This window comes from Pan paniscus, chromosome 2 (assembly GCF_029289425.2).
Source record: "Pan paniscus chromosome 2, NHGRI_mPanPan1-v2.0_pri, whole genome shotgun sequence".
NCBI lineage: Eukaryota > Metazoa > Chordata > Mammalia > Primates > Hominidae > Pan > Pan paniscus.
This window is the reverse complement of record NC_085926.1, coordinates 25,120,001-25,136,809: the sequence shown is the minus strand read 5'-3', so window position 1 is coordinate 25,136,809 and position 16,809 is coordinate 25,120,001. Positions and strand designations below refer to the sequence as shown.

The 16,809-nt window shown below is 38.7% G+C and overlaps 1 protein-coding gene across 2 annotated transcripts in view; it reads right to left on the bottom strand.

Moving 5' to 3' along the window:
- RARB (retinoic acid receptor beta) overlaps positions 1-16,809 on the bottom strand; it is a 769,998-nt gene that overhangs the window by 421,733 nt on the left and 331,456 nt on the right. For both annotated transcript variants that reach the window (XM_034955988.2, XM_034955989.3), the window contains one exon: positions 2,622-3,078. In XM_034955988.2, coding sequence (XP_034811879.1) covers positions 2,622-2,799 — 178 coding nt within the window. In that variant the 5' untranslated portion in view covers positions 2,800-3,078. The remainder of the gene's footprint in view (positions 1-2,621; positions 3,079-16,809) is intronic.

Below are 16,809 nucleotides of genomic sequence, written 5' to 3'. Positions count from 1 at the left end.
AACAGTAATGGCATCTTTTACTTTATTAGTAACTGTGAAATAAAAATAATTACCTTGGCCGGGCGCAGCGGCTCACGCCTGTAATCCCAGCACTTTGGGAGGCCGAGGCGGGCGGATCACGAGGTCAGGAGATCGAGACCATCCTGGCTAACACGGTGAAACCCCGTCTCTACTAAAAATACAAAAAATTAGCCGGGCGTGGTAGCGGGCGCCTGTAGTCCCAGCTACTCGGGAGGCTGAGGCAGGAGAATGGCGTGAACCCGGGAGGCGGAGCTTGCAGTGAGATCGCGCCACTGCACTCCAGCCTGGGCGACAGAGCAAGACTCCGTCTCAAAAAAAAAAATAATAATAATAATAATTACCTTGTATTTTGAGTGCAAAAGAGGCTTAGATATGATATATCTCAACCACTTTTCCATTTAATATGCTCTGCATTTTCCTTAAAATCAGTAGTAGCCAAGACCGGGCATGGTGGCTCACGCCTATAATCCTAGCACTTTGGGAGGCTGAGGTGGCTGGATCATGAGGTCAAGAGATTGAGACTATTCTGGCCAACATGGTGAATCCACGTCTCTACTAAAAATACAAAAATTAGCTGGGTGTGGTGGTGCGTGCCTGTAGTCCCAGTCACTCAGAGGGTTGAGGCGGGAGAAACACTTGAAACCGGGAGGTGGAGGTTGCAGTGAGCCGAGATCACACCACTGCACTCTGGCCCGGCGACAGAGCGAGATACCATCTCAAAAATAAATAAATAAATAAGGAAAGAAAGGAAAGAAGGAAAGAAAGAAAGAAAGAAAGAAAGAAAGAAAGAAAGAAAGAAAGAAAGAGAGAAAGAGAAAGAAAGAAAGAAAGAAAGAAAAGAAAGAAAGAAAGAAAGAAAAAGAAAGAAAGAAAGAAAAGAAAAGATAAATATAAATAAAAATAAATCAGTAGCCAAAGAAGCCCAAAGCCCAAAGTTGCTTTTGGGAACCTAGAGGTTTCAGGCTGCCTTAGAGTTTCAATCTGCCAAATTTGATCATTCAGCATGGGAATCCTACTCATATCTCAACTTCTTGGCTACATCTACAAAATATGCTTCTGATCTCAGGAAAGAAACCTGTTAAAATGTGCTGTCAGGCCAGCTGAGCAACGGAATTAGACACAGAGGCTCATAGGTGAAATTTTAATGGCTTTATCAATCATTTAGACCTCCTCATTTGTTAGCTAAAAGTAACTTCATTATATCATTTGCATATTGAGTGAACATGATTTGAAACAGCACTTGGGTCAGCAAGATATTTTGAGTACTGGTACTATGTCCATTTCTCTGGATAGTCAGTACGCCGCTTTGGCTGCTTCAACTTTCAGTTTGAACTTCAGGAGCGTGGGAGGAGGTTTTTAGGCAATTCCAGAGACATGAGGGTCAAATGCTCAAGCCAGAAATTCGAAACACAGAAGGAAAGAATCATCAGCAAATCGAGTCACTGTTTATCAGGAATGATATAGTACTATGATTGCAATCAACATCCCAAAAGTGCAAGTCTATCATCTGTTTGCCTATCTGTCAGTCTGTTCGTCCGTCCAAACATCCATCCCCTACTATTTTTGAAGGCAATGTACCGGGGATTCTACTTAGGTAGAACAAGCTCCCTGCTTTCGGTGAGCTAAGGATGTAGTAGAAGGAATGACTGAAGGCACAAAGAGCACAATATAGAAAGATTAAGGTGGTATCCCAATGATACCACGCTAATATTTGGGGGAAGTCCTTGAAGAGAAGCAAAATGCAAAACAATCACCAGGAAGAGTTACAAAGAACTGTTGCTCTATGAGCCAGAAAGGACTTGGAGAACATGCTATGGATGCCTGTTGTTAAATCAATATGCCTTTTCACCTCCAGATGCTAAACCAAGTAAGTTGTTATTAACAGGTGGAAAAGCTCACTGGCTACCACAATTTGTCTTTAAACAGGCAGAACTTTCTAAAAATTGCACCATATAGATGTTTCAATGTGGAAGTCATATCAGTCTTGGAGAATTCTAACTTTGACTATTTTTATTTTATAGTACCTTATACAGAAAATTTAAGGGAAGATCTGGGATAAGAAATAGCTGGTACAGAAACAAAAGGTGCCAAGGACACTAAAAAAGCTTAATGTGATATGAATTGGTAGCAAAGGTCTATGGGAAGTTGAGAACAATTACAGATATCATTTGTACACAGGAAACAAGTACAAGATTCAAAGAAGATCTCACAACCAAAATAGATTTTAACTCTGGTATTATGATTAGTGATTTTTATGGTATCATCTCCTAATTCACTGCTTCCATTATTTATCATATGGCCAATTTCTTTAGATATTGATCACAGATATTAACCACACATGCTCATCACTTTTTGTGTTTGCATTTTATGAAACAGAGCAAAATACCAAAGCAGCTTTGAACGGGTTGAATTCTAAAATTTGCCACTTGTCTAGTTTCAAATCATATCTCTTTCCACAGAACTAAAAGTAGAATTCAAGACCAAAGGAAACCAGCACCCAATGAAATAAGAAATTGCCCTGGATACCAACCATTCTGTTTTCTCAGGTCCCTTCATCCAATCAACCCAGAGAAAAGAGAGCAAATTCCAGCAGGACTTACTTGCCGGCGACGGGGTGCTGCATCCACTCGGAGGCGGATGTCCATGAAGGCCATGGAGGGGAGGCAGGGAAAGTCCTCCGATGACAGGTGGAAAGAGTAACGGGTAGGGTGTGGCTGGATAGTGAGTCATGTGTCCGTTCACTGCTGGGACCGGACATGCGTGGCCGCTGGTGGTCATGTTTCGGGCCTCACAGAAAGAAAGGTGCTCTGGAGCAGGAACACATCACTCCAGGTCTTAAACCAAAGTGAGGGAGGCAAATGCACTGCAGGAGTTGAGGCTGAGCTGTGTTCTGGGCCAAAGTCAAGATGGTTCAACTGATGACCTTGCTTCTTCCCAGCATGGTTTCTCTGCCTGTCATTTTGCTACACTGATTACAGGAAGGATGCTTTCGTCGTTCAGCTTCGCAGTTTAAGACCAGTGAGACACTAGCACCTTCAAATTTCAGAGCTGTTAATTCTGTAAGAAAAAATGAAAAAAATATATATATCACAAAAAATCTCTCCCTCTTTATCAAGTTACTATACAAAACGTCTCTAATACTAATCCAGGTCTCCTAATTCCTTGTCTTCCTACGGTTACTGCTTCCCAAAGAGTGTTAATTTTCTTTTCTCACATTCTAACATAGACTACAACTTTTACTCAATTTAAAAATAACTGGCCATCTGATATTAAATAGCAAAACCTCCACTCCTGTGTTATTTGACTATATCACTCTGCTAAATTTTACTCCATGGCAGTTAAACGACTTGATACATTACATGTGGGAGTGTTTGTTTTTGTCTGTCTCCCCCATTAGCATGCACTCACCAGGAGGGCAGAGTGTTTTTGTTAACAGTTATGCTTTAAGCTCCTAGAAGAGTACCTGACAAGGGATAGACCCTGAGTATGTATTAGCTGAATGAATGAAATTTTTTTTCTTGCTTTTTTAGGGAAACTATTTAATGCTATTCTAACTGATATGCTTCCAAATTTTACTTCTTTTATATGAATAACTTTGGATTTTACTGTGGCTATTTGGAATGACATAGCCAAGATAATAAAATTATGGGAGAAACTATAACCTAATGAGAGAGTAAAATATTATGTATCACTCCTTTATTATCAACGTCTTTTACAACTGTGCATCCATCCATCCATTTGTTGACCCATTTGTCTGTCTGTCTATCCAATCACCTATTCACCAATCAAATCTCACTATTATGTGCCAGGCACTAATGTAAGAACTAGAGATATATGCAGTGCCAAAGAACACTAATGTGATTTCTGCCCTGAGCTGCTAGTTTTAACAACTATTGATTGAGGTCATATTGTTAAAGAAGTCTAAACTGCCCCATGCTTCATGAAGGACAATCCAGAGATGCTCAACACCTAGGATTCCTTGAGACTGGGAATAGAAGAAGCTTAAATTCTAGAGTGGGCTGGCTGTAAACTTCATAGCCTCACCTTGGCCCTGATAACCAATATTAAGTAGAAGCTCCCAAACTCTGCCCACTGAATGGCAACCTCTGAATGTATTCATGTGGCACAAAAAAAGATTCATGTGGCACGAAACAAGAGTACTTCAAGGCCAGAATAGAGTAGTTGTTAAGAGCTTGATTCTAGAGCTAGTGTGTCCAGCTCAAATAATTCTGCCCCTCTGGCAATTATTTGTCCTTTCAATGTTATTTTTTTCCTGTAAAATAAGAATAATAGAATTTACTTCAGAATGGTATTGTGAGGATTAAATGAGGTAATACAACAGAGAAACAGTGCCTGGTATATAGTAAACACTAGGTAAATAGTAAACACTTGGTAAAAGTTTCTATTAACATTAACATATTTGTTATCACGTCAAAATAATATGCTTCTCACAACAAGCTTGCTGGAATAGACAAGAGGTTTTGGGGTTAGGGCAGGGAGACTATATTATAATAATCCCAGGAAAAGAATGTTAGGACTAAAGCTTACGTCCTTGAAGTAAGGAAGAAAACGAGGGATCTGGGTAAGGTTGAGAACAATCACTCATTAAGCCTTCTTGACTTCAGTTTTTGAAGTGAGTCAGTTTGATTCTTATAAACCCTACAATGTTCTAATCAAATATAATTTTCATTGACTATTTACCACATGTGAGGCACCTCACTATAAGCTCTAACCCTTTTAAGGCAGATAGTTTTTATTTTCCAGATGAGAAGAGTAAGTCTCAGTGAGTTTCAATGAATTCCCCTCAATGTCACAGAGTAAGCCCTCGCTAAGCCAGAATTTGAATCACCTTCTCTGCTCTTGCCCCTCTGCCAAGCTAAGCTTATATATTTTGAACGCCTATGTTATGCTGGTTGTACTCTACAGAGGAAAAACTCAGTGAGCAGTCGTGATGTTTGCTTCTGTCCTCACTTAGATGACATCTGCCCCAGGGCCTTGAATCCCTGGCCTACTAATATTAAAAACGAATAGTGTCAACAGTGAGACCATATGGTCCCAGGCCCCCTAGTACTCCGCTGAATTTACAAAGGAGATGACATTGCCTGTTGGCTTATACAACACACTAATTCTAAAAATCCCACCCAAAATTTCAATGCCTTTTTCAAACTTTCAAACTACAACTTGTTTCTCTGATGAAAAGAAAGTAAACAGCCTCTGAATCCGTTTTATCTCAGAGATGCTTTTGGTGCTTTTTCTTCAAAAAAGCATACATTATCCAATATATTCAATAGTTTTATTTTGTAGTTTGTAGCAAATTAATTAGAAAATAAACAATACCATTTAGTATTTGCTGAGTTTCTACTCAATTTGATTTTTAAATCACACACAAAGCATAGCATTGTCATAAATGGTCTTTCTATCTCCATTTGACAAACTACCTCATTAACTGGTGGAGCTGACAGTTCAGCAAATCCACCCCCGCAGGGCACAATTCTGATTTTTAAAGCTGTTTTTTCTTTCTTTTTTTTTTTTTTTTTTTTTACCAACCAGGGACTGGTTGGGAAAAAACCATTATTCCACCCACAATAATCCTTCATTTCTCTTTGCTTTCAAACACTGCAGATTGTCAGCATCTTGCCTGTCTGGTTGAGAGGTCTGGTATCATGTCTGGGCTTTTTTTTTTTTTTTTTTTTAAACTGCTTATACTGATAATAGGCAAAAAAAAAAAAAAAAAAAAAATCAATGTGTCGAGAAAATCCCGACATTAGGTTGGTAGAAAATTGTCTGAGCAGTCACTGGGTCTATGTTCACATGTGTGACTGATTAAGGCTATTCCTGGAAGCAGAGAATTTCCTTTGTTTCAGGCTTTTAGAAAAAAAGATTAGCAGTGCTCTTTTTTCTTTAAGTCTGATTTGAGTTTGGGCTCATCTGGGGTTCTTTCCTTCACCACCTCAGGCAAAGCAAACAGGACCTGAGTGGAAGACAGGAAGGAAGTAGGGACTGGGTTAGAAGGTCTTGGATCTACCAGCCAAGAGATTCTCTGGGTATCAGTTTCAGAATCTGTAAAAGGGGTCAAGTCTAGGAGTAGGCTTTATGTCAAGTTTCTCAAACTGCATTTTCCAGAAAATAAGTGTTTTACAAGAACATACTAAATGAAAAAAAAAAAGATTAAAATAATAATTGTTGGTATAGTTGATATTGTTATGCAATAATCTGCCTTTGATAAACAAAATGCCAGACAGGAGGTAGCATGACTGGTCAACCACTTGAATCACACATGCACATTTAGTGGTACGGTCTTGGTAATCTTTACAAATCTTAATATTTATGCCTGTATTTCTGATATCTTATTAACAAAATAATTTATTTTTCTATTTTTCTCCACACATATGTATATAATTTTTCTCTGTATGTATATAATTTTTCTCTGTATGTATATAATTGTGGAAATGAATTCCACAATTATTATTTTTGTTCTATGAAAACATTTTTAAAATAACATTTGAATGATTTTCTGTTGCATTTCATTCACCAGAGGTCATTTTTGTATTAAGTTTAGCTCAAATTTGCATGTAAGCTTCCAACCTTATACTTCTCGACAATTCAAATTTATTTTATGAACATAATACTTACAACACGATTTTTAAAAGTCAAATAGTTTCTTTAGATCAGTGATTCTCAAAGTGGGTCCCTCAGCTGGCAACATCAGCATCACCAGCAAACTGGTTAAAAATGCAAATTCTCCAGGCCCCACCGGAGAGACCTACTGAATCACAAACTCTGGAAAGAGCCTCCCCTCACATGCATTCTAACAAGCCCTCCAGAGGACTCCGATGCAGCTAACATTTGAGAGCCACAGCTCTAGACGTGAGGTTGGCAAATTTCTTCTGTAAAGAGCCAGAAAGTGAATATTTGAGACTGTGGTTCATACAGTCTCTGTCACTACCGCTAAACTCTCTTGTTGTAGCAACTAATTTGGCACAAAAGCAGCCACAGAGAATCCATAAATGATTTGGTGTGGCTGTATTCCAATAAAGCATTATTTATAAAAACAGACAGCCTGATGAATTTGACCCATGGGCCATGGTTTGCTGACCCCTGCTTGAGACTGATAAAGAATAACAGCTCTCTATCCTTCTCATTCTTGAGTTCCCCTCAGAAGCAAGTACTTCAATTTCTTTTTTTTTCTTTCTTTCTTTCTTTCTTTTTTTTTTTTTTTTTTTTAAGAAATAAGGTGTTGCTCTGTCACCCAGGCTGGCGTGCAGCAGCACAATCACAGTTCCCTGCAGCCTCAAACACCTGAGCACAAGCAATCTTTCCACCTCAGTCTCCAGAGTAGATGGAACTATAGGTGTGTGTCACCAGGCCCAGCTAATTTTTGTATTTTTTGTAGAGACGTGGTTTTGTTATGTTGCCCGGGCTGGTCTCGAACTCCTGGACTCAAGTGATCCTTCTGCCTCAGCATCCCAAAGTGCTGGGATTACAGGCATGAGTCACTGTGCCCAGCCAAAATTTTTTTTATCTATTGGTTCCTACTATAAATATGATATAACTCTCTTAAACTATTGCCCGCACATAGAAACCTCTTTCTCCTTACTCCCAACATAATCTTATCACAATTTTAAAAATAAAAATCATTTACATTATGTTTATATTATGACCAGATAAATATTGTTACAGTTGAGTTACGTGATATACTGCATTTATAGTTTTCTTATAAAATTGTTTCTTTCCTGGAGTTAACAGCTTTATTTACATAATTTGATTAGTCTTCTTTATATCCGTGAATAATTCTTTTCTAAGTCTCCAACAATTTTGTCTGACATGTCATGTGATAAATGAATTCCACAATTGGAGACATTCCTCCTGCTCCAGGGCTGATTGGCTTCTTTCCTAGCCACATGCACTGATGTCAGACTAGGACTTTCTATTATTGCTTCTCTCTTTTTTCGGAATCCCCATTTCCTGAAACTCATGTCTTTCTTTACTGGCTTTTTTCAGTTGGGTAGCTTTTTTCCTAAGAGTTTTCTGAAGGATGTTACGTGGGAGGTAAATTTTTTGAGACTCTGCATGAATTACAATATTTTTTTTGTTGCACTTCACATATGTTTAACAGTTTGGCTAGGTATAAAATTGTGGATTAGAAGTCATTTTTTTAAACAGAGTTTTAAGTATGTTGTGCCATTTCCCCAAGCTTTTTACATTGCTTTAGAAAAGTCCAATATTATTCAGATTTCTGATCCTGTGTGTGTGAAATTCTTCCATTTCTTGTACTCTTCTCTTTAATCTCAAGGATCCCTTTCCCTGCTTCATTGTGTTATGCACTTGGTAAATGTATTCAATCTGCTGACTCAAGTCCTGTTAGGAAAAATTTTATTTTACGCTTCCTTTGATAATATCTTCCTTAACTTCTGTTTTGTTGTCTCCATTTGTAAATCTTATTTAGATGGTAGACCTTCAGAATTGATTGTCTCTATTTTCTCTCCATTTCCACTTCTTCATCCATTTGTTCTCTTTTCTGGAAGATATCCTCACCTTTAACTTCCAATTATTCTATTGATTTTTACATTTATGGTAACATATTTTTAACATCTAAAAGTTTTTCTTGTCTTTTCTTATTTATACATTGTTCTTTGTCATGACTGCCATGTATTTTCTGATATTTTTTAGGATATTAAGAATAGTTCTACGTGGGGTGTGGTTTCTCATGCCTGTAAACCCAGCACTTTGGGAGGCTGAGGTGGGTGGATTACTTGAGATCAGGAGTTTGAGACTAGCCTGGCCAATATGGTGAAACCCTGTCTCTACTAAAAATGCAAAAAATTAGCCGGGCATGGTGGCACCTGCCTGTAATCCCAGCTACTTGGGAGGCTGAGGCAGGAGAATCAATTGCTTGAACCTGGGGGGTGGAGGTTGCAATGAGCCAAAATTGTGCCACTGCATTCCAGCCTGTGCAACAGAGCAACACTCCATCTCAAAAAAGAAAAAAAAAAAAAGAGAAATGTCCTTTTCAGTGTTTTATTCTGTTACTATATTACTGACTCTTTCTTTTCACTTTTTTTCTGTTTTATTTCCATTAACATTAGATGTATTTCTCATTTGTATTGTCTGCCAAATTCTCTAGTCTGTCCATTCATATTAAAAAGAGGAAGTTTATTGCAAACTGTTTTCATGGCTGAACCTTGTCAAATGAGTGAATTTCATAAAAAGTTATATAACTGTTACATTTATTTCATTGTGGGACTCCCCAAATGTCAGATTAATGGGCTTTTTATTTGGGACTCTTGGATAACTCCATTGAGCAATCCTGTAAGCATCTGCCCAGGGTAGGGTGGAAAGAAAAAAACCTTATGAAAGACTCTAGTATTCGAATGGAGGAATAAGGCTGGGGCTGCTGGTGGACTTACTATGAAATATGTGGCCTTTCACATCTTCCTCCAGTTTTCAGTCCACCACTACCACCCTATGGTATATTCATGCTTGGTGTCTAGAACTCAGTAACCCCTCTGATTTAGTTTCTTCAAAGAGTAGATTTACCTTTCTTACCAGGGATGGGTTACAATAATCAAGATAAAATTGGTAGAGGAGTGAATTTATCTTCTGCTTACTTAGAACAACAACCAATTTTCCTTTCAATCATCACTTCCTTGTTTCGGGATAGCTGGTGCCTCTGCTCTCTGGGACTGGCCAAGATTCCACTGCTAGTATCTCCTTGCATCCCCTTTTCATCTTCTTCTTTAGACACCTAGCAATCTGCTTTCAGTACTCTGTTCATTTATTTGACATGGCACATTTGCTCTCCATCTTCCAAAAAAGTTGGTGCCATTTCTTGTCAGTGATTAGCATCACTCATGTTCTTGTTATCTTTGATGATTTATACTTTTTACATCTCCTGTCATTTTAGTGAAGATTTGAGAACAGGAAAAAGTGCACGTCTTTTAATCCATTATATTTCACTGGATGTTCATTAAGTTTAAAAACTACAGCTCTGTGGTCAAATAAGTTTGGGAAACCTACACTGGATGATTCCTTAACCTTTTCAGCTCTACATGTCTTCTCTGAAGAGGGAGTTAAATAATATTTTAACTATGAGGAAACGGTTCACTCAAGACCACAGCTGAGACAACATTAAATCAGTATCTAAATTGGCATTCCCTTGTGGCAAGAGAAAGGCAGTAACAGCACCAATCTGAAATTGAACAATAAAAAAGTGAGATTTGACCTGCCATTATGGACATGCCATAGGGCTGTGTCAAATGTCTTCTACAAATAATAAATAAAATATAGATGGGATTTGGCTTGCCTTAGACACACATCTGCAAATATAGTGGATAATGTGAAATGCCACTTAATGCATTGATGACTTGATATGTGATTTCTTGAAGACCCTGCCTTGGAGACAGGACCCTTATTAGAGTTGGCCTTGAGACACAGGAGTTAAACACTTTGAAATGGTGAGAAGTGTTAGTTTTACATTGTGCTGCCTTCAAGAGTGATCCAAGCAACAAAACAGACAAGATTTTTGGAGAAAACGTATCCATTTCCTCTGGCTGCAATTTACTCACAATGTGGCTGATGTGGCTAACATAAAAAACAGAAATAAGTGAAAAAGAGAGATTTTTTCAATGTCTTGTGATAGAGTACAACAAATTCTTTTGTACTTCTTTGGCTGATTTAGAACTTGGTGTGGGGAAATCTTTGCTTTGACAGACACTACATATATATTGCCATTTTTTTCCCCAATGTATTTTAGCTCAAGCCTCCCTATTTAAGAGATTGGTTCCAGGTAATGCCACTTCAAATTTCTCAGATGCATCCAGCCAAGTACCTGTTTTCAGCAAAAATACCAGGCTCAGCACAAATCCTGTCAGTTGCTTTTGCTGCTGTTCTTGATAGAAAAGAAACATGGATGTAAAGAAGTCAGTTTTGCATGCCTGGTGGTTTTGCAACCTCTCGTATATTCAGCATCCTCATCATAAATATTGCTGATAAAGTTACTCTCAACTTAAAGAGAAGCCATAATGGAAAAACTTGAATTTGGCCAAAAAGAGGCATTTCTTACCTCCTTTTAATTTGGGAATAAAGGAGATGGAAGAGAGTAATTTAGAGGAAATAATGCAGTCAAAGGAGTCTTAGACCACCGAGTGAGGGAGAATGAAATCTAAATAGCTTCCTCTGCATCAGGAGGGGTCATTTGATACAGTAAAATCTTTTTTAAGAAGCTTAGAAAGAACGTCCCTGTATTTCTTTTTAGGCCATTTTAAAAAGAAATATGTAAGATTCCATCTGCTAAAGAAACAGAGTTCAAATATGACTTTCAGAAAAAATAATAGGCAGAAATGCACATATATTACAATGTATAAAACACTGAGATTTTACTTCTATAAACTGAGAGTAGTAATGTAAATAGGGGTTTTTAGGGAGTCAACGCTCAACCCAAAGTTGTTACATCTGCTAGCATCGCACACACATGCTGAAGTCAGGCTTCACCTAAGGTCTTTTCATGTATATTCCCAAACGTAAGGTATAGATGTATTGGGCTAAAGGTCTGCTTGGACCATTGCTTGTTTTTGAGAAAAGCGGTGGTAGGCAACTCCTCGTACAACAGTTTCCATGCTACATATTATGGAATCCTCCCAAGCCAAGCAAATGACTGGCCTAGGATTTGGTTCTCAAGGGAAATTCAGCTATCTACAGGATCTACAGGCTGGCAGATGCCTGTGAGAGAGCTTGGAAGCAGTAGTGTGCCCAGTGGGAGTCTCCACATTGGATGTTGACCCATCTATCCTATCAGAGTCTTACTGTTGATTGGTTTTGAATGCCTAAGACACCAAGAAAGACAGAGAGAGAAGACTGGCATAGAAATGGAAATGTATACAGAAAAGCAAGGTGGCAGAAGCCATGAGACTACAGAAACCACGTGTAAACAAGAGACATGAGAGAGAGCAGAGAAGCAACGTACTGATAGAAACAGAGAAAAAAAAGTCACAGTAGCTACAACTGTGCTTCTGAGTTTGGCTTTAGTGTCTAGAACAGCATTCTAGACATTGTGAGGCCGGTGTCTTTAACCATTGAAACTGGTTTGTATTTTTTTCTTTCTTCTTTCTTAAAACAAACTCCCAAATTATCTCTCTAGGCCTTAGATCCCAGAAGGACCATATTAACTCAGTACTTAACTGCCCCTTTTAGAAGAGTAAGGTGCCCAATCTTGAGTTGACTGTGATCACAGACCATGGCTGAAGGTCGACCTGCACGTTGAGATTAAGCCTGTTATGTTACTGAGTGGGATTAGGAAGTGTTCATTCATGAATGACACAGTGCTGAAAAGAGCAAGACAGAGACACAGCTGAGATTCCTGAACGCTTGTAGTTTATAATTTAAGATAGAGAGTTAAAAACAGACACAGCATACTTGCTATAGTCAAACTCAGCGTGTATGCGTACCCATTTCTATTTGAAAATAAGTTTACGGAACATTTATTCATTTTATAAAAGAAAAATTCACATAATTGAAACCATAATAGGGTCCCCAAAGTAGCAGATTTAAATAAGTATTTAATATTTAAATATTACAACATACCTATAATTTGAAGGGGCATATCTATTCTAGAAAATCAAGTCTAGCCATAAATGTATTTTTAACAAGTTCATTCACTTGAATTTAAAAGTCAAGACAACAAAAAAGTAAGAATTTTCAAGGTACATTTGAGTTATTTGTGGTCAAATAAATGAGATGGTCACATGGTTCCATAGTAGGTCAGGACTGTCAGAGTTGCCACAGAATGTCAGGTCACTGCACACATGGGTTGCCCATGCTTGCTCAGCATTAACGCTGGCCTTCCCACCTATATGAAGCAGGTTAAGGACACCTTAGGACCTTCCTATAATGGCAATCAGGATCTCTAATAGTCTTGCTGCTCAATATCCAGTGGGCTATGGGTGATATTTGGACCCATTCCCATCAGTTTCTCGGGTGAGATCACTTGACCATCCTCCAACACCCACCCCTACTACCTTCTGGCTGAGGTCAAAGATATAATAACTAGTTCTTTCCAGCTACCTTCTCCCCAGTGGCCAGACTGTATCCTCATGCTTCTGGGAGCTGCATTTTTTTATCAAGCCAGGCAGCCAGTCTGGGAATGTCACCACACAACCCTGACCTACACCTCTGTCTGCACTCCTTGTAGTCTGTTCTTCGTCCACCATACCAAGCTCTTTGGAGAGGAATCAGTACCCATTTTGCATACTGTGTGACAAGCAGTTAGTTCCTTTGAGAACAAGACCTATGGCCAGGAAAGTTACCATACTCAGGTCTTCTCCTATTCCATGCTCTTTTCATTCCCCACTACCTTTACCTCCTAAGGTCAAAAGAAACATCACAACTGAATTTAGTGGAATAGAGTTTTCTAATTGGTGTTCCAGAATATGGATTAGAAGTATGCCTGTGACTTTGGTCTCCCCAGCGTCTAGTGGCTTGGTGGGGCCTGAGAGTGAGGGAACGGGGTCCTTGACTCAATGAGTCCATCCCTTAGCAGACTCTTTATTGACCACCAAGGGCCATGCAAATATTATTAATTTCTGTGTGTTCCTTGATGTGGAAAAATGTTAGAAAGCACTACATTAGAATTATGATATTACATAAGGAAGGCAAGACCAAATAAACAAATATATATATATATAAATATATATATATATTTATATATATATATATTAATATATATATATATATATATTTATATATATATATTTATATATATATATAAATATATATATATTTATATATATATAAATATATATATATTTATATATATATATTTATATATATATAAATATATATATATTTATATATATATATAAATATATATATATTTATATTGAGATAGGGTCTTATTCTGCTCAGGCTGGTGTGCAGTGGCATGATCTTGGCTCACTGTAGCCTTGCCCTCCCAGGCTCAAGCAATCCTCCTGCCTCAGCCTCCTGAGTAGCTGGAACTACAGGAAATCACCACCATGCCCAACTATTTTTTTTTTTTTTTTTTTTTGTAGAGACAGGGTTTCCCTATGTTGCCCAGGCTGGTCTCAAACTCCTAGACTCAAGCAATCTGCTCACCTCAGCCTCCCGAAGTGCTGGGATCATAGGCGTGAGCCACCACACCACAAATAATTATTTTTCAGGTGTGGAAGAAATGTCTAGTTTCTGTATTTTATTTAATCCAGATTTGACCGGACTCTAAATCCTTATCCTGACACATAATAGGACATTCAGCGCACTATTAGGGTTTTCTCCCTCTCTCAAGGTTTTGCAATGGAAGGATATGCAGACATTGAAATGCTTTAACGTTGCTGGTGAGAATGTCAAATGTTTCAGCCACTTTAAAGAACAGTTTGGCAGGTCCTCAAAAAGTTAAACATGGAACTACCACATAACCCAGTAATTTCAATTCTGGGTGTATATAGTCAAGGGAATTGAAAACACGTCCACATAAAACCTCGTACACAAATGTTTATAGCAGCATTATTCACAACATCCATAAAGTGAAAACAATCCAAGTGTCCATTAATTGATGAATAAACAAAAGTGGTCCATCTATACAAAATTATATTGATTGACCATAAAAAGGGAATGAAGTAGGGATTGTTCTATTACATGGATGAACCTTGAAAACATTATGCTACAGGAAAGAACCCAGACATAAAAGGCCACATATTATACGATTCCATTTATATGAAATGTCTAAAATAGGCAAATCTTGAGACAGAAAGTAGATTAGTAGTTGTCAGGTGCTAGAGGGAGGAAAGAATAGAGGGTGACTGCTAATGAGTGTGGAGTTCCTTTTTAGAGTGATGAAAATATTCTGCAATTAGATTGTGATGATGGTGCACAAATTTGTGAATATACGAAGAACTACTGAATTGTGCATCTTAAAATGGTGAATGTTGTTGTTTGAATTATATCTTGATAATTTAAAAAGAATGGCTGGGCGTGTGGTTTGTGCCTATAATCCTAGCATTTTGAGAGGCCAAGCGAGGAGGATTACTTGAGACCAGGAGTTTGAAACCAGCTTGGGCAACATAGCAAGACTCTGTTTCTACAAAAATAAAAATAAAAAATTTAGCCAGGCATGGTGGTGCTTGCCTATAGTCTTAGCTACTTGAGAGGTTGATGGGGGAAGATTGATTGACCCCAGGAGGTTGAGGTTGCATGAGCTATGATCACACCACTGCACTTCAGCCTGAGTGACAGAGGGAGAGTCTGTCTCTAAAAAATAAACTTAAAAAAGAAATAGGCACATATATACATACACAAACCAACCCACACACCCATTCCTGGGGTTGGGATCTCAGGCCTCAGTCCACACAGGTTCTGCTGATACATGCCCAAGGTGTGAGGCCAGATTGTCTTGTGTGTCTGTCTGTCTTGGTCTCTGTACCCTGGGCACAGGGTCTAGCCTTTCTATGGGTACCATGCAGCCTCTTTCCCTGGAAGGCTCTCATATCCAGGGGGCTCTGCCAGGGTTAGGTCGTGGTCCTCACCATGCATACATTCCATGGGCCCCTTCCCCTATTCATCTTCAGGGAATATCTAGAAGACATTTTGTTGTAAACTTGCATCTGTTATTTAAAATATATTCAACATTTTGGAAAAAAGAAGTGAATAAGATACACACACAAAACTAGCTCTGCAAAGAGATATGCACAAGAATATGTACTAAGAAAAGTGAGAAGGCAAAATGGTGGAAGAGTATGATGAGTGTTTTACATTTGTGAGCCAGTGGAAGAGAATCTTGAGTGTTTTACATTTGTGAGCCAGTGGAGACCATGATGAAAGTATGGAGAAGCAGAAGTATTGTTAATTTACAATTCTACATTAACATTAAAAGGACATGGAGTTAGGCCTCTGTGAAACAGAGCCAGCAATGGTAGACAGCAGAATGGCCCCCACAGGTTCCATGTTCTAATTCCCAGAACCTGAGAACATTACCTCATATGGCAAAAGGACTTTGCAATGTAATTAAAGTTAAGAATCTTGACATCAGCCAGGCGTGGTAGCTCACACCTGTAATCCCAGCACTTTGGGAGGCTGAGGCAGGAGATCACTTGAGGTCAGGAGTTTCAGAGCAACCTGGCAAACATAGCGAAACTCTGTCTCTACTAAAAATACAAAATAATAATAATAATAATAATAATAATAATAATTAGCTGGGCGTGGTGGTGTGTGCCTGTAATCCCAGCTACTCAGGAGGCTGAGGCAGGAGAATCGCTTGAACCCAGGAAACAGAGGTTGTAGTGAGCCGAGATTGGGCCACTGCACTCTAGCCTGGGCGACGGAGCAAGACTCCATCTCCAACAACAACAACAACAACAAAAAAGGAGATGATACTGGATTATCTGGTAGCCCAGTGTCATTACAGGGATTCTTACAAGAGGGAGGCAAAGGGAGATGTGATTATAGAAGAGGAGAAGGTGATGTGATGGAAGCAGAATTTGGGGTGATGTGCTTTGAAGGTGAGGAAGGAGCCAAAGACCAAGGCCTATGGGGAAGCCACTAGAAGCTGAAAAGGGCAAGGAAACAAGTTCTCCTTGCAGATCCTTCTGAAAGAACGAACCATGGCGGCACCTTGACTTTAGCTCAGGGAAGCTGATTTTGGACTTCTGACCTCCAGAGGTATAAGATAATACATTTCTATTTTAAGCTTGTAGTAATTTGTTATCACAACAATAAAAACCTAATACATCAACCCATGCTGAGCCTCCTTAAAGGACCTAATCAAGAGCATGAGCCACAAAT